Source organism: Mesoplodon mirus, assembly GCF_964341445.2.
Source record: "Mesoplodon mirus genome assembly, chromosome: 1".
NCBI lineage: Eukaryota > Metazoa > Chordata > Mammalia > Artiodactyla > Ziphiidae > Mesoplodon > Mesoplodon mirus.
Window position 1 is genome coordinate 37,376,801 of NC_138976.1, and position 19,192 is coordinate 37,395,992.

At 36.7% G+C, this 19,192-nt stretch overlaps 1 protein-coding gene across 3 annotated transcripts in view; it reads left to right on the top strand.

The window, feature by feature from the left end:
• Nucleotides 1-12,598, top strand: part of HSDL2 (hydroxysteroid dehydrogenase like 2) — a 70,791-nt gene extending 58,193 nt beyond the window's left edge. For all 3 annotated transcript variants that reach the window (XM_082623254.1, XM_082623255.1, XM_082623256.1), the window contains 2 exons: nucleotides 1,094-1,222; nucleotides 12,305-12,598. In XM_082623254.1, the coding sequence (XP_082479380.1) occupies nucleotides 1,094-1,222; nucleotides 12,305-12,417 (242 nt within the window). In that variant the 3' untranslated portion in view covers nucleotides 12,418-12,598. The remainder of the gene's footprint in view (nucleotides 1-1,093; nucleotides 1,223-12,304) is intronic.
• The last annotated feature ends 6,594 nt before the right edge of the window (nucleotides 12,599-19,192 follow it).

The window sequence follows — 19,192 nt, forward strand, 5'->3', positions numbered from 1 at the left end:
TAACAACTCACCATTCCCAATACCTGCCTTTGGCACTACTTGTTAAATCTGCTCTTCTTTAGTAGTTCTCTCAGTAAAAAACAGCAATATTTACCCAGCTTCCCAAGCCAAAGCAGATCATTCTTCTGCACCCTCCCTACCTTTTCTTCTTCATTCAATCAATTACCTAGTTTTGTGATATTGCTTTGAAATTCTCTCTCAAATATGTGGACTTTTTTCCATTTCCACTGCTGCGATCCTTCCCCAGGCATACATCCTCAAGCTCCTGAACAACCCCAGTACCTTCCTAAATTGTCCTCTGTATCCTCTTTATCCCTCTCCAATATCTTCTCTACACTGCTGTTAGGGTGATCTATTTAAAATACAAACCTAATGTCATTCTCCTTCCATGGGGTATGGATGAAATCAGCGAACCCTTTACATGGCTTACTGTGCTCTGCATCTGGACTGCCTAACAAGCTTATCTGAGGCCACCATCCACTCTCTTTGTACATTCCAGTCCTTCTGTTCCTTTTTTCAGTTCCTCATCGAGCAAATATTATTTATTTATTTGTTTGTTTGTTTGGCTGCACTAGGTCTTAGTTGAGGCATGTGGGATCTTCGTTGCCATGTGCAGAATCTTTAGTTGCAGCGTGTGGGATCCTTAGTTGTGAACTCTTAGTTATGGCACGCGAACTCTTAGTTGTGGCACGTAAACTCTAGTTGCAGCATGTGGGATCTAGTTCCCTGACCAGGGATCAAACCTGGGCCCCCTGCGTTGGGAGCACGAAGTCTTAGCCACTGGACCACCAGGCAGGTCCCCCATCTAGCAAATTCTTACTTAACTTTTAAATCTCAGCTGGGCTTTCCTGACTCCACATCACCCTCCACTTCCTGTTTTGTAAGAACCACGTTATTGAAGAGTCTTCAGAGCCTAGCCAAGTGCCTGGCCCATAACAAGTACTTAATAAATATTGGCTGAATTTGTTAGAGGCCTGGGGATTTCAACCTGGGTAACAGCATTATATATGATTATTCTAATTGTACAGTTATTAAGTTTAAGAAAAACAGGGCTTCTTTAACATTTATTTCTCTATCTTTCTTTTCTGTGTAGGTGAAGATGGTGGAACATGGTTTCTTGATCTTAAAAGCAAGGGTGGCAATGTTGGATATGGAGAGCCCTCTGATCGGGCAGATGTGGTGATGAGTATGTCTACTGATGATTTTGTAAAAATGTTTTCAGGTGAGTTTTAACTTTACTTGTTTACTGATTGTTCAAGGAAAATTCTGTTAGGTAGGCTTCATTTCTACTAGTTGGACTAAGATATCATTTCCAGTAACACCTTGGTTACCAGAGGTGCTGAACTTAGCTGCAGCTTGTTTATCAAGAGTAAGATCATGCTTCAATCTTGCCAACTATTGTAATAGGAAATTGCAGCTGTCTCCCGTGGCCCAATGACGCTGCTTTCTGTGGAATCCATCACTAAGAAGAGCGTCTGCATAATTTTCTGCTCTGCCCATGTATCTCTAAATGTGCCAGAAAAATTTTAAGGGTAATTTTTTTCTATTTTTCTACTCTTAAAACACTACTCCAGATGGTAAGTTAATTAACACATGTAATTATTAGAAGCAGCACTTAAATTTTTTTTTTTAATTTATTTATTTTTGGCTGCATTGGGTCTTCATTGCTGCGTGCAGGCTTTCTCTAGTTGCGGAGAGTAGGGGGCTACTCTTCGTTGCGGTGAGTGGGCTTCTCATTGCAGTGGCTTCTCTTGTTGCAGAGCTTGGGCTCTAGGTGCGTGGGCTTCAGTAGTTGTGGTACGCGGGCTCAGTAGTTGTGGCTCGCGGGCTCTAGAGCGCAGGCTCGGTAGTTGTGGCGCACGGGCTTAGTTGCTCCTCAGCATGTGGGATCATCCCAGACCAGGGATCGAACCCATGTCCCTTGCATTGGCAGGCAGATTCTTAACCACTGCACCACCAGGGAAGTCCCAGAAGCAGCACTTTAAACAAAAGTATTGTAACATTTTAATCTGAAGATCCTAAAGATTTATTTAATGAGTTATAAATGTTATTTATTCTTTATTCTGTTTTAATCTTTATAAATTGAAGATGATAGTGTATTCTGTGCCCTGTAAGTCTCGCTTTCCATTTCTAACCCAAGATGCTAATGGCCTACATACTATGTGAGCCAGTTTGTGTGTGATGTTACTAATGATTGAGGTTTCTTCAACTTTCCCCCCCTTTTTGTAAACAGTAGTGCTAAATATTCATGGTACAAAAATTAGAAAATATGCTTAGGAAAAAAGAAAATAAATAAAATTATTTTTTATTGTACTATACCAAAAGATAATCATCAGTTGATTTTTGGTTTAAAGTCATATATATTTTTTATGAGTGTATATAAATATATAAGTGTGCTTATAAAAACAAGATTATAGCATTGCTGCTGTTTGGTAACCTTTTTCACTTAGTACTTAGTACATTATAAGTACTTAGTACTTAAAAGTACTAGTGTACTTAAAAGTACATTAAAAGTACTTAGTACATTATAACATCTTTTAATGATAATGAATAGTTATCGCTTTAATCATTTTTTTAAAATAAATATATTGATTGATTGAGTTTTGGCTGACTTGGGTCTTTGTTGCTGTGTGCAGGCTTTCTCTAGTTGCGGCGAGCGGGGCCTACTCTTTGTTGCGGTGCACGGTCTTCTTACTGCAGTGGCTTCTCTTGTTGCGGAGCACGAGCTCTAGGCATGCAGGCTTCAATAGTTGTGGCACACAGGCTCTAGAGCACAGGCTCAGCAGTTGGGGCGCATGGGCTTAGTTTCTCTGTGGCACATGTGATCTTTCTGGACCAGGGCACGAACCTGTGTCGCCTGCATTGGCAGGCGGATTCTTAACCACTGCGCCACCAGAGAAGCCCCTCTTTAATCATTTTAATAGTTTCTTTAGTGTTTGTTTAGTGTTTCAAAATCTCTTTCTCTGTAGGGCTTAAACATAGTGCTTTGGATGCTAAATAAATGTTTGGTAAATTTGAACCTTATAAATATGCAATATTTTGAACTTAAAGACCTTTAAAAATAAAAAAAATTATTGTCAGTTTCCAAACAGAAATAACAGTAATTATAGCTAATATGTATATGATTACTATTGAGTTAAGCAATATTCCCAATAATGGTTTGAGATAAAAGATTTTCTCTATTTTATAAAAAGGGAGACTGAAGTATTGCTTAATTAAATAATAAACCCAGAGTCACTTGGTGGGTGAGTCAATGTTGGAGTTAGAATTCGAATCCAAGCTAACTCGCCATCTCATGCACTTCTAAATTATGTTATTTTGCCTTCCAAAGGTGAGAGAATCAAGTTACCTCCTTAATTTATGTTTTATTTGTGTAGCATAAACTTGTAATGGGCTTTCCATTTATATCTTTCTGTGAATGTGCTCCTGGATTGGCTAGGGGAGGTCAGTCAGCTAAATGAGTGATTTAAAAACATATATATTCTTATAAGGTTTATTTTATTTTATTTTATTTATTTTGGCAACGCCAAGTGGCATGTGGGATCTTAGTTCCTCAACCAGGGATCGAACCCACACTTCTTGCAGTGGAAGCACAGAGTCTTAACCACTGGACCGCCAGGAAAGTCCCTTATAAAGTTTATTTTATAGCAGCAGTTCAGATTGGGAGCAAATAACTTTGCTTCTGCTTCTTACATCTTTTCATTCTTATTCTTTATCCCATCTACTGTCTTTTGAATGGGCGCAATTTAGATCTTATATCCTAAGCATTCTCTTTTAAGAAGCCATAGCCATTTCTGTGACCTAATCTATAGAGTGGATATGTTATAAATATAAAAAATTAAAGCAACTAGTGATCAACTAATCAAAATCTCTCTTTTTGGCCAGTAGAGGCCACTGTATACTAAAGCATTATAATAGAAAGAAAATATATTGTACAAGATTACCTGATTAATATATTGGGAAGAGAAATATACACACACACATACATATAAAATTGTTCTTACCAGTAGTTTTTTTTTTTTTTTTTTTTTTTTTTTTTTTTTTTGCGGTACGCGGGCCTCTCACTGTTGTGGCCTCTCCCATCGCGGAGCACAGGCTCCGGACGCACAGGCCCAGCGGCCATGGCTCACAGGCCCAGCCGCTCCGTGGCATGTGGGATCTTCCCGGACCGGGGCACGAACCCGTGTCCCCTGCATCGGCAGGCGGACTCTCAACCACTGTGCCACCAGGGAAGCCCAGTAGTTTGTTTTAAAGTTATTTTTTAGAACAGTTTTGTTAAGGTATAATTTACATACCATAAAATCTACCCATTATAAGTATATATGATTTTTAGTAAATGTATAGGGTTGTAAAACCATCACTCATAATCCAGTTTGAAGCAGATAAAGATGTCACAAAGAAAAAAAACTACAGGCCAATATCACTGATGAACATAGATGCAAAAATCCTCAACAGAATACTAGCAAACAGAATCCAACAGCACATTAAAAGGATCATACCATGATCAAGCGGGGTTTATTGCAGGAATGCAAGGATTCTTCAATATGCGCAAATCAAACAATGTGATACACCATATTAACAAATTGAAGGAGAAAAACCATGTGATCATCTCAATAGATGCAGAGAAAGCTTTTGACAAAATTCAACACCCATTTAGGATAAAAACCCTGCAGAAAGTAGGCATAGAGGGATCTTTCCTCAACATAATAAAGGCCATGTATGACAAACCTACAGCCAACATCGTCCTCAATGGTGAAAAACTGAAACCATTTTCACTAAGATCAGGAACAAGACAAGGTTGCCCACTCTCACCACTCTTTTTCAACATAGTTTTGGAAGTTTTAGCCACAGCAATCAGAGAAGAAAAAGAAATAAAAGGAATCCAAATCGGAAAAGAAGAAGTAAAGCTGTCACTGTTTGCAGATGACATGATACTATACATAGAGAATCCTAAAGATGTTACCAGAAAACTACTAGAGCTAATCAATGAATTTGGTAAAGTAGCAGGATACAAAATTAATGCACAGAAATCTCTGGCATTCCTATACACTAATGATGAAAAATCTGAAAGTGAAATTAAGAAAACACTCCCATTTACCATTGCAACAAAAAGAATAAAATATCTAGGAATAAACCTACCTAAGGAGACAAAAGACCTGTATGCAGAAAATTATAAGACACTGATGAAAGAAATTAAAGATGATACAAATAGATGGAGAGATATGCCATGTTCTTGGATTGGAAGAATCAACATTGTGAAAATGACTCTACTACCCAAAGCAATCTACAGATTGAATGCAATCCCTATCAAACGACCACTGGCATTTTTCACAGAACTAGAACAAAAAATTTCACAATTTGTATGGAAACACAAAAGACCCCAAATAGCCAAAGCAATCTTGAGAACGAACAATGGAGCTGGAGGAATCAGGCTCCCTGACTTCAGACTATACTACAAAGCTACAGTAATCAAGACAGTATGGTACTGGCACAAAAACAGAAATATAGACCAATGGAACAGGATAGAAAGCCCAGAGATAAACCCACGCACATATGGTCACCTTATCTTTGATAAAGGAGGCAAGAATATACAGTGGAGGAAAGACAGCCTCTTCAATAAGTGGTGCTGGGAAAACTGGACAGGTACAGGTAAAAGTATGAAATGAGAACACTCTCTAACACCATACACAAAAAAAAGCTCAAAATGGATTAAAGACCTAAATGTAAGGCCAGACACTATCGAACTTTTAGAGGAAAACATAGGCAGAACACTCTATGACATAAATCACAGCAAGATCCTTTTTGACCCACCTCCTAGAGAAACGGAAATAAAAACAAAAATAAACAAATGGGACCTAATGAAACTGCAAAGCTTTTGCACAGCAAAGGAAACCATAAACAAGACCAAAAGACAGCCCTCAGAATGGGAGAAAATATTTGCAAATGAAGCAACCGACAAAGGATTAATCTCCAAAATTTACAAGCAGCTCATGCAGCTCAATAACAAAAAAACAAACAACCCAATCTAAAAATGGGCAGAAGACCTAAATAGACATTTCTCCAAAGAAGATATACAGATTGCCAACAAACACATGAAAGAATGCTCAACATCATTAATCATTAGAGAAATGCAAATCAAAACTACAATGAGATATCATCTCACACTGGTCAGAATGGCCATCATCAAAAACTCTAGAAACAGTAAATGCTGGAGAGGATGTGGAGAAAAGGGAACACTCTTGCACTGTTTGTGGGAGTGTAAATTGATACAGCCACTATGGAGAACAGTATGGAGTTTCCTTAAAAAACTACAAATAGAACTACCATACAACCCAGCAATCCCACTACTGGGCATGTACCCTGAGAAAACCATAATTCAAAAAGAGTCATGCACCAAAATGTTCATTGCAGCCCTATTTACAATAGCCCAGACATGGAAGCAACCTAAGTGTCCATCAGCAGATGAATGGATAAAGATGTGGCACATATATACAATGGAATATTACTCAGCCATAAAAAGAAACGAAATTGAGTTATTTGTAGTGAGGTGGATGGACCTACAGTCTGTCCTACAGAGTGAAGTAAGTCAGAAAGAGAAAAACAAAAACCGTATGCTAACACATACATGTGGAATCTAAGAAAAAAAAAAAGGTCATGAAGAACCTAGGGGTAAGACGGGAATAAAGACACAGACCTACTAGAGAATGGACTTGAGGATATGGGGAGGAGGAAGGGTAAGCTGTGACAAAGTGAAAGAGTTCATGGACATATGTACACTACCAAATGTAAAATAGATAGCTAGTGGGAAGCAGCCGCATAGCACAGGGAGATCAGCTAGGTGGTTTGTAACCACCTAGAGGGGTGGGATAGTGAGGGTGGGAGGGAGGGAGACGCAAGAGGGAAGAGACATGGGAACATATGTATACATATAACTGATTCACTTTGTTATAAAGCAGAAACTAACACACCATTGTAAAGCAATTATACTCCAATAAAGATGTTTAAATAAATAAATAAATAAATAAATAAATAAATAAAATCCAGTTTGAGAACATTTCTATCACTCCCTCAAAATTCTCTGTCCCTTTGCAGTCAATCCCCCTTTTTACTGCCCAGCCAGCCAGACACTAACTTGCCTTCTGTCTCTATAGATTTGCTGTTTCTGGACATTTCATATAAATGGGATTATAAAGTATATAGTCTTTCGTATTTGGCTTCTTTTACTTAGCATAAGTCTTTTGAGATTCATCCATCATGTTGTAGCATGTATCAGTAGTTCAGTTCCTTTTTATTGCTGAGTAGTATTCCATTGTATGGATATACTTCATATTTATCCACTCAGCAGCTGGTGGATATTTGGGTTGTTTCATGTTTTGGGGTATTATGAATAATGTTGCTGTGAATATTTTCATATACATATTTGTGTGGATATATATTTTCATTTCTGTTGGGTAGATTTCTAAGAGTGGAATTGCTGGGTTATGTGGTATGTTGATATGTAACTTTTTAATAAACCACCAAACTTTGCTAAAGTGGCTGCACTAATTTTATATTCTTGTCAGCATTGTATAAAGGTTCAGGTTTCTCCAAATCCTCATCAGCACTTACTAGTGCCTTTTATTTTTTTACAGTATTATTTAGGTATAATTGATAAATAAAAACTGTATATATTTAAGGTATATAACATGATGACTTGGCATTTGTATACACTAGGAAATTACTATACTCAAGCTAATTAACATATCCATCACCTTGCATGGTTACCTTTTTTTTGTTGTCATGAGAACACTTAAGATTTACTCTCAGCAAATTTCAAATATACAATACAGTATTATTAACTATAATCATTGTGCTGAACATTAGATCCCTAGAACTTATTCACCTTATAACTGAAAGTTTGTACCCGGAAACCAACATCACACCATTCTACTCTCTGCCTCTGTGGGTTTGACTTTTTTACATTCCACATATAAGTGACATCATACAGTTTTTGTCTTCTTGTGTCTTGCTTATTTCATGCAGCATAACATCCTCGAGGTTTATGCATTATGTCACAAATGGCAGTGTCTTTGTTATCCATTATGTCACAAATGGCAGTGTCTTTGTTATCATAGCCATTCTAGCGGGTGTGTGGTGGTATCTCGTGCTTTGAATTTTCATGTTCTTAATGATTAATAATGTTGGGCATCTTTCCATGTGCTTAATAGCTGTTTATATTTGATGAACTGTCTATTCAAATGTTTTGCTCATTTTTATTTACTTTCTTTATTTTATCTTTTTGGCTGTGTTGGGTCTTTGTTGCTGTGCGCGGGCTTTCTCTAGTTGTGGTGAGCGGGGGCTACTCTTCGTTGTGGTGTACAGGCTTCTCATTGTGGTGGCTTCTCTTGTTGCGGAGCACGGGCTCTTGGCACACGGGCTTCAGTAGTTGTGGCACGCATGCTCAGTAGTTGTGGCTCACGGGCTTAGTTGCTCCTCGGCATGTGGGATCTTCCCAGACCAGGGCTCGAACCCGTGTCCCCTTCATTGTCAGGTGGATTCTTAACCACTGCGCCTCCAGGGAAGCCCTTTGCTCATTTTTAAATTGACTTGCCTTTTTACTATTAAGTTGTAAGAGTTCTTTATAAACTCCAGATGCATGTGACTCGAAAATATTTTCTCTCAGTCTGTGACTTATCTTTTCATTTTCTTAGTGGTATCTTTTGAGTTGCAAAAGTTTTTGGTTTTGATAGTCTAATGTTTCATTTTTTTCTTTTATGGTTCATGCTTTTTTCCCCTAAGTATTTCATTCTTTTTTAATGCTACTGTAAATGAAATTATTGTGTTAATTTTATTTTTTAATTATTTGTTGCTAGTATACACAAATACATTTGACTTTTGTGTAAATTTTATATCCTATGAATTAACCAGTGAAGCTCTTTGGGCCTGGGATTTTTTTGTGGGAAAATTTTTAATTACCAATTTGACTTATTGTTCTATGTCAATAGCTTTTTTTATTTTTTAATTTTTTATTGATATATAATTCACATACCATATAATTCATCCATTTAAAGTAAACAATTGACTGTTTTTTTAGCATATTCACAGATGTTCGCCACCATCACCACAGTTGATTTTAGAACATTTGCATCACCTCAAAAAGAGAAACCCAGTACCCATTAACTGTTAATCCCATATCCCCCATCTCCTGCCCCTAGCCCTAAGCAACCACTAATCTACTTCCTGTGTCTGTAGATTTCCCTATTCTGGACTTTCTTGTGAACAGAATCATATATATGGAATTTTTTTGTGTGACTGGCTTCTTTGCAGTGTGTTTCTTCTTTTAGCTTGTTTTCAGGTTTCATTCTTGATGTAGCAGTATTTAATTCTCTTCTTTAAAAATGGAGATGAAATTCACATAACATACAATTAACCATGTAAAGTGTACAGTTCAATGGTGTTTAACTTAGTGCATTCACAATGCTATGCAACCACCACTTCTCTTTAGTTTCAAAACTTTTTCATCACCCCAGAAGAACACTGTATACCATTTAAGTAACATCCCATTCCAGCCTCCCCCCTCCCATGGGACCTGCAAATATGCTTTCTCTCTCTGTGGATTTGTCTATTCTGGATAGTTTATATAAATGGAATCATTCAGTATGTGACCTTTTGTGTGTGGCTCTTGTCACTCAGCATAATGTTTTCAAGGTTCATCTAAGTTGTAGCATGTATCAGTACTTCATTTCTTTTTATGACTATCTGTTGAAAGATATTTTGTTTGGCTGTTATAAACAATGCTGCTATAAACATTTGTGTCCAAGTTTCTGTGTAGATTTATGTTTTCATTTCTCTTTATTGCTGGGTCATATGGTAATACTATGTTTAACTCTTTGAAGAACTGCGAAAATGTTTTCTACAGCACCTGAACATTTACATTCCTACCAGCAACATATGAGGGTTTCTATTTATCTGTATCCTTGCCCTCACCAACACTTGTTTTTGTTTTTTGTTTTTTTACAATAGCAATCCTAGTGAGTATGAAGTAATATCTCATTGTGGTTTTGATTTGCATTTCCCTAATGACAAATGCTGTTCAACATTTTTTTCATGTGCTTATTGGTCACACGTGTATATTCCTTGAAGAAATGTCAATTCAGGTCCTTTTCCCATTGTAACTGGATTTTTTTATCTGTTTAATTTAATTTTTTTTTGAGTTTTAAGAATTCATTCTCCCTGTGTCAGATTACCTGTCAGTGTACTTTTTTTCTGGAGCTCTTTGTCTTCTTATTACAATCCAAACAGATAACTCCTGGGGAATTCCCTGATGGTCCAGTGGTTAGGACTCCGTGCTTCCAGTGCTGGGGCCCCGGGTTCAGTCCCTGGTCAGGGATCCTGCAAGGTGTGTGGTGTGGCCAAAAAAAAAAAGAAAAGAAAAGAAAAAGAAATGGGTTCTAAACAGATAGCTCATTAAGTCTGCTACACAGCTGTGATCCTAGAAATTTCTTTAATTCTCTCCTGCATTGAATCTCCTGTTTCCTGTATCCCTTTCTTTTTTCTTGGTTTACATCCTCATTTTGGTGGCACCCATCCTCCAGTAGCTTCATTAGAAAGGATATATAAGCGGCAATTTTTGTGAGTATCTAAAATTACCTGTATTATCCCAACACATTGATTATTTGTCTGGGTAGAGATTTCTGTGTTGCAATTCATTTTCCCTCAGAAAATGAAGTCATTGAAGTCATTGCTCCATCTTCTAAGATTACCATGGAGGATTTGATACTATTCTTAATCTTTTGTATCCACCACTCCCCTTTCTGGAAGTTTTGGAATCAAAATCATCTCTTTCTCTGTAGTGTTCTGAAATTTCACAGTGATACAAGGCTTTTTTTCATTCATCTTCCTGGATACTTGATGGGCTCTTTGGAAATGTATCTTATATTATTTCTTTGATAGCTATCTCAGTTTTCTCAGTTCTCACTTTCTGAAGAAAACATTAAATCTCTGATTTAATCACCTTACATTTAGGGCCTTATTCTTTCCTTTAAAAATATATGTATATATAGTAAGGAAAATTTTATTTCAAAAGATTATTGTGGTGGGGGGGTGCTGCTTCATAGAAGCTTTTGTAATAGCGGCAGGGGGAATTTTGCAATCGAGAGACTGCTGTGACCAGAAGATTGCAAGTGTCTCCTTTCTATTACATTCTAATATTGTGGATATATCAAAATCTTAATTTCCAAGAGTTCACTCATGTTTTCTGAGCTTCTTTTTTCGTCTCTTACTTCACCCTTCTTCATCCTCACTCTATCCCATTCCATTCCCCTTCACCTGCTTCTCCCACTTCCTCTCTTTTCAATACCCATTTCCTGTGCTTCTCCTCCTCACCCCTTTTCTTCCAGCATCCTGTTGTTGATACATTGTCACAGCTTGTCTTATCAATGAGCACATGATTTACAGAATTTTTAGTTTGTTCATTTATCTCGTTTCTGTTTCTTCTATGCCTGCAGTCTCTGTTTCCCCCAAATTGCTTTGATTTGTTTTTGGTTTTGGGGTGATTTTTTTTCCCTGGTCTCCATTTGCTGCCCATTCATCTTTAACAAGCAAGGCTATGTAAAGCTGATTGGAAGCTGTGTATGCATGAGTGGGGCTGTGGACTGGTGGGTTTCACTGTAGAGTGAGAGAGCAAGAAGCCAGTTTTTTAGCTGAAGCCTAACAGTGAAAAGATTGGGAAATGAGAGTAGCAAATAAAAACAAAGTTCCCTCCCTTCATGGAGCTCCTATTTATTATATGTTGTTATTAGCTACAATTCTGTTTTAATGCCCACCATTTTACATTCTGGCATTTCTGTGGTTAAAATACTGCTAAGACCTACTGTGTCCATACAGTATACTTTTAATGTCATTTCTTAAGAAAATTATATGCATTTATACCATTTGACTTTTTTGACTCTAAACTTGAAATGTTACGAGTTTAATGAACTATAATAGATTGGAAAATAACTAAAATAGATAGTATTTGTTTACTACAATTCATTTGAGGGCCATCTATTCTTTAGTGTACTGTACATGTTGCATCTTCCTCTTTTTGGTATAATCTTTTGTTGATTGTTGCTTTTATATTATCTCTCATATTACAAGATATTGTTAACATCTAAATCTAGGAATTGGGATTCCCAAGATACTGATAAAAAGATGCTATAAAAGAAATTTCTGTGTTTCAGAGGTTTATAGAACTCAGAGATTCTTTTTATAAGCATGTTCTTGAAGCGGTACGTCCCTAAGGGCACTAATGGCTGATTTTTCCTCTCTCATTTTCTCTTTTTAGGGAAACTAAAACCAACAATAGCATTCATGTCAGGAAGATTGAAGATTAAAGGAAACATGGCCCTAGCAATCAAATTGGAGAAGCTAATGAATCAGATGAATGCTAGGCTGTGAAGAGAAAAAAAACGTTGACCTCTAAGCTCAAAAAGTAAAAGGGTTCAATAGTTAAAATTGAATGTTCTTTTTCCTTCCCTATTATATTATAAGGATATACATGTTCGTTCTGGAAAAAATAGAATTTCTGTATCTGTAAGACTTGAAATTGTAATTAAAACAGCTATCCAACCAAACATAAGCATCATTAAGTAGAATTCTAAGACATTCTGTTTTTCTTATTTTGTGAGTTTTGCCCTCTGAGTCCTGTATCTCATACACCATCATCTTCTGGGAAGAGTATTATTAGTAATCAATCGGGGTCAAGCAGCAACATTACTCTTTTCATATCTTTTTCCCATGTAAAATGAGACTAGTCTGTTTTAAACTTTTCAGTTTAGGATTGTATACTAATGATATTTTAGAGTTTTATAAACTTGTTTTAAAGAAAATCTTCTATATTACATTTTCACAGAAATCACATAATAAACTACTTAATAAATACTATTTGTGAAGACAAATTAAACAAAAAGTATATTTTGTTAACTACCTTTCTAAGTATAAGGTATTTTACCTATAGGAAAATATTATTGATTTAATTCAACTAACTGCAGTATATATATCGTATTTTAAAGTATGTAAAAAAATATCCTAAGATAATTCCTCCCCAGAAGTGTGCACTTGGTCACAGTGTTTTGAAATGAGAACATTAGAATAGATGGTTGTTATGGGCTGAATGGTATGCCTCCTTTATATGTTGAAGTCCTAACCCCCAGAATCTCAGAATTGATTGTATTTGGAGATAAGATCTTTAAAGAGGTAAGTAAGTTAAAACCCAGGCTTTTAGGGTAGGGTGGGCCATAATCCAGTCTGACTGGTGTCCTTATAAGAGGAAATTTGGAGAGACCTTGGAGAGACCAAGGAGGCACACACAGAGGAATGACCTTGTGAGGACCAGCAAGAAGGCAGTCATTTGCAAGCCAAGGAAAGAGGCCTCAGAAGAAACCAAACCTACTGACACCTTGATCTCAGACTAGTCTCCAGAATTGTAAGAAATTTCTGTTGCTTTAGCCACTCAGTCTGTGGTATTTTGTTATTGTAGTCCTAGTAAACTAATGCAATAGTTTGTTTGTATTTCTGTTACGAACACAAGTTCCTGTGCACTACACACAGTGAAGCCAAACAAACTGAAACACTGGAGTTTGTAGCAGAGAAATATTTATTACGGGGCCAAGCAAGGAGAATGTGTGGCCTGTGCTCAAATAACCCCAACTCCCCAGTGGTTTTCAGGGAGAAGTTTTTATAGGCAGAATTTGGGGTGAGCGCTGTGTGACTGTCTTCTGATTGGTTGGTGGTGAGGTAACAGGGAGGTGTTTCAGAAATCTTGTGCTCAGCCTGAAGTTACCATGCTCCACGTGGGTGGGGGCCTTAGTTCTTACAGAAGAATGCAAAGATATTGCATTCCTCCTTGAGGAGGAACCAGGACCCTGTCCCAAGGCTGCACTATTGTTTCTTGACTGCTCCTCCCGTTTCTGCATTCCCTCCCTTCCCTGATTAGCAACTGTTTGAATCTGCCCTTTGTAACTCAGTGAAGGTCAGGGAGGCTGAATGAAGCCTATTTCCTACAAACAAGAAATAGGGGATACAGAAAGGCTTTGTACCTAGGATGGCCCCACAGGGTCCTTCTGTGTTTCATTTCTGTTTTTAAAAAAGTTAAACTTATTTTTTTTTTAAGCTCCTATCTTTTAATCAGTTAAAAATACTTGTTCAGTGTAATTCTTTCACTTCTCACCTTCCACTCACTAATATTATTGTGCTGTTAAGCAACTTAGCTAATTCTGACATTTTGTAGAATCATAACATTAGGAGCACTTAATCTGTATTTTACAAATCAGGAAACAGAGGATCAGAGATAGGAAAGGACTAGCCCAAGGTCAAAATTAACAAGCCCTTTCTGACAACCTCCCAGTACATTGGCCTTGGATAGAACTTGGGAAGACCCCACTTCCCCCTCCATGAAGCCCAGATAGATTGACTTTGATGTGGCAGCCTCACAACTCCCTTGGCATCTCCCGTTCATTTCTAGCCACATTAGGATCCCTGTCAGATGTTGCCAGCAGACTCCTTTTCTACTGAAATTTTCTAAAGACTTTTCTCCTTTCTCTGCATTTTTCACACGGCTTCAAAGCTTTGGGAAAATAAAAACTAGAAAATATTGTGAGGCAGAAATTCTGGAGTTTGGTTACTAAAACATGAACTTGCTAATTAAAAGGCCTTAGGATATCAGAAGAAAATCTTTCCACAGGGCCCTGGTTTTCATATCAGTAATTGAGGGAGTTGGATGAGGTCATCTGCAGCCTCTTTTTGCTTATTATCACTAAGAAGTAGTGAGCAGTCTGTACTGTTTTATCAGAAATAAAGGTACCACAGCTACATTGCTAAAGCTTTCTCTCTTGCCACATCCCCCAGCTGCCTTAATGAATTCATGTGTTCCCTTCTCTTGGATCTTGCCCATTAACTGCACTGAGGTTGCAGAGTCTCCCAGAGGTTTTGAATGGCCATTTTGTGTGTGGTTCAGTATCCATTTGACCCCTGTTTCTGAAATGGAATGGTATGGAGGGAAACCATGCCATTTGGCTTTTTAGTGTTTGATGAAGTTATTTAGACGTTTTAAAGATGGGTTTGTTGCTAGTAATCCTGTATTTTAACAAATCCTCTTAAATAGTGCCTTTTTTTTTTTTTCTTCTTTTTTTGGCTGTGCCACACGGCTTGTGGGATCTTAGTTCCCCAAGCAGGGATTGAACCTGGCCCCAACAGTGAATGTGCCAAGTCCTAACCACTGGACCACCAGGGAATTCCCTTAAAGAGTGCCTCTTAAATAATCCTCTTAAGCAGAAGGAAAGAAGTCTTTTTCCTCTACCTATCTTAAGTTTTCAGTTGGGGCCCTGTAAATTAGACTAACAAAAGATAGATTAGCAAGAGAAAAACAAATAGAAGTATTAACATATGCATTGCACATATACATGGAAGCATTCAGACATGAGTAACTCAAAGATGTGGTTAGAACTTGAGCTTATACAACAATGAACAATAAATTTTTTTGTGAAGGAACAAGACAAAGAGGACTTTGAGTTTCTAGGACAGGAAACTGTAGGAAGGAAAATATATGTACAGTAAGAGTGAGTTTTGTAAGAAACTGCCAAATAGAAAAAAAAACTCAAAAAAAAAACCCTGCCAAATAGTCTTCCAAAGTGGCTGTACCATTTTACATTCCCACCAGCAGCATGTTCCTGTTGCTCCACATCCTTGTTAGCACTTGGTATTGCCAGTTTTTTGGATTTTAGTCATTCTAACAGGTGTGTTGTAGTATCTCATTGTTGCTTTAATTTGCCATTCCCTCGTGACATGATGTTGAACACCTTTTCATATCCTTACTTTCCTCTATATCTTCTTTGGTGAGATGTCTGTTGAGGTCTTTGGCCCATTTTTAAATCAGGTTATTTGTTTTCTTATTGTTGCATTTTAAGAGTTCTTTGTATATTTTTGGATAACAATCCTTTATCAGATGTGTCTTTCGTAAATATTTTTTCCCAATCTGTGACTTGCTTTCTCATTCTCTTGACATTGTCTTTTGTGGAGCAGAAGTTTTTCATTTTAATGAAGCCCTGCTTATCAGTCATTTCTTTCATGGATCATGCCTTTGGAGTTGTATCTAAAAAGTCATTGTCATACCCAAGGCCATCTAGGTTTTCTCCTATGATATTTTCTAGGGAGTTGTAGTTTTGCATTTGACATTTAGATCTGTAATCCATTTTGAGTAATTTTTGTGAAAGGTGTAAAGCCTTTGTTTATTTTTATTTATTATTTTGCATGTGTATATCCAGTTGTTCCAGCACCATTTGTTGAAAAGACTATCTTTGCTCCTTTGTCAAAGGTCAGTTGACTATATTCATGTGGGTGTATTTCTAGGCTCTCTATTCTCCTACATTGATCTATTTATCCCTTCACTAATACCACGCTATGTGGTTACTTTAGCTTTATAGTAAGTCTTGAAGTCAGGTAATGTCAATCTTAACTTTGATCTTCAATATTGAGTTGGCTATTCTGGTTCTTTCACCTCTCCATGTAGCTTTAGAATAAGTTTGTTCATATTCACAAAATAACTTGCTGGGATTTTGATTGGCTTTGAGTTGAATCTATATATCAACTTGGGATAAACTGATGTTTTGACAGTATTGAGTCTTCCTATCCATGAACATGAAATATCTCTTCATTTATTGTTATTCTTTGATATCTTTCATAACAGTTTGGTAGGTTATCTTATATAGATCTTGCACATAGTTTGTTAGATTTGTATCTGAATATTTAAATTTTTTGAGTGCTAATATAAATGGTAATGTGTTTTACATTTCAAATTTCACTTCATTACTGGTATATAGGAATGTGATTGACTTTTGTATATTAACATTGTATTCTACAACCTTGCTATAATAATTTATTAGTTCCCAGAAGTTTCTTTGGTAATTTTTATAGCTTTTCTATACAGACAATTATGTCATCTGTGAACAGAGAGTTTTATTTCTTCCTTCCCAACCTGTATACCTTTTATTTCCTTTTATGTTATTGCATTAGCTAGCACTTCCAGTATGATGTTGAAAACCAGTAGTGAGAGGGGACATCCTTGCCTTATTCATGATCTTAATGGGAAAGCTTCTAGTTTCTCACCATTAAGTGTGATGTTAGTTGTAGGTTTTTTTGTAGATATTCTTTATCAAATTGAGGAAGTTCCCCTCTATTCCTAGCTTACTGAAATATTTTATTATGAGTGGGTGTTGGACTTTGTCAAATGCTTTTTCTGCATCTATTTGTATGATCATGTGATTTTTCTCTTTCAGCCTGTTGATGTGGTAGATTACATTAATGGATTTTTGAATGTTGAACCATCCTTGCAAACCTAGGATAAATCCCACTTGGTTTTTTTTATGGCCTATATGTTCTTATGCCCACAAATTTCATATATTGAAATCCTAACCCCCAAGATGATGGTATTAGAAGGTGGAGCCTTTGGGAGGTGATTAGATCATGAGGGTGGGGCCCTTATGATTGGGATTAATGCCCTTATAAAAGAGACCTCAGAGAGAGTTAGCTGGTCCCTTTCACCAAGTGAGGACATGGCAAAAAGGTGCCACCAGTGAATCAGAACTCAGGTCCTCACCATACACCAGATCTGTCTGTGCCTTGGTCTTGGACTTCCCAGCCTCCAGAACTGTGCAAAATAACTTTCTGTTGTTTTTAAACCACCTAGTCTCTGGTATTTTGTTATAGCAGGCTGAACAGGCTAAGACAACTGTGGTATGTAAGTCTTTTTATATGTTGTTGGATTCAGTTTGCTAATATTTTGTTGAGGATTTTTGCATCTAAGTTCATGAGAGATGTTGGTCTGTAGTTTTCTTATAATGTCTTTGTCTGGTTTTGGTACTAGGGTAATGCTGGTTTCACAGGATGAATTAGGAATATTTTCTGTTTCTGTCTTCTGAAGGGGACTGTAGAGAACTGGTATAATTTTCTTCCTTAAATGTTTGTTAGAATTCATCAGTGAACCCATCTTGACCTGGTGCTTTCTGTTTTGGGAAGTTATTAATTACCATTTGCTTTATTCCATCTGTTCTGTATATCTTTGTTCTTCTTTTCTGGTCTTCTTCTATTTCTTTCTGTCTTCCTTGAAAGAATCTCACAAAATATTTCCATTTCCCATTCCCATCCTTTGTACTACTTTGCCATACATTTTATTTCCACATATGTTTTAAACTCTACAGTATATTAATATTTTTGATAACAGTGAATTATCTTTTTAAAGATTAAAAAATGAGGAAAAAAGTCTTTAAATTTACCTATATGTTTACTCTTTGCACTGTCAACCTACCCATCACCAACTATCCAAACACATGAACATATTCAAGTTTCCTCCTGCCCCTTCGTAGCCATTTATGCCCATCCTCGATCCCATTTCCAGGAAGTACTGATCTGCTTTCTATAACTATAGATTAGTTTGCATTTTCCTGGAATTTACATTAATGGAGCCCTACAGTATATATTTTCTGTTTGGCTTCTTTCAATCTGCATAATTACTTTGAAATTTGTTCTTGTCATTACATATATCAATAGTTCATTCCTTTTTATTACTGCTGAGTAGTTTGCCATTATATGACTATACCACAGTTTGTTTATCCATTCACCTGTTGATAGACACTGGGGTAGTTTCCAGCTTTTGGCTATTACAAATAAAGCTGTTGTGAACATTCATGTACCAAGTCCCTGTATTCTCTTGGGTATGAAATGACTGGATCATATGGTGTGTATATATTTAACTTTTTAAGAAATTGCCAAACTTTTTTCCAAAGTGGTTATACTATTTTACATTTCACTAACAATGTATAGGATTTCATTTCTTCACATTTTCATCAACACCTGATATGTACAGCCTTTTAAATTTCAGCCATTCTAATAAGTATGTAGTAGTATCTCATTGTATTTTAACTTCCATATCCCTGATGAGGATGAGCATCTTTACATGTGCTTATGTGGCATGTGTATATTGTCTTAATGAAGTGTCTGCTCAAATCTTTGCCCACATTTATTCCATTGTTTGTTTTATTATTGAATTTGGGGAGCTCTTTATATATTCAGGATACAAGTAATTTTTCAGATATTTGCAAATATTTTCTCCCTTTCAATAGATTCACTTTTTATTCTCTTACCAGTGATACAGGAATAACAAAATTTTTTTAAATAGATG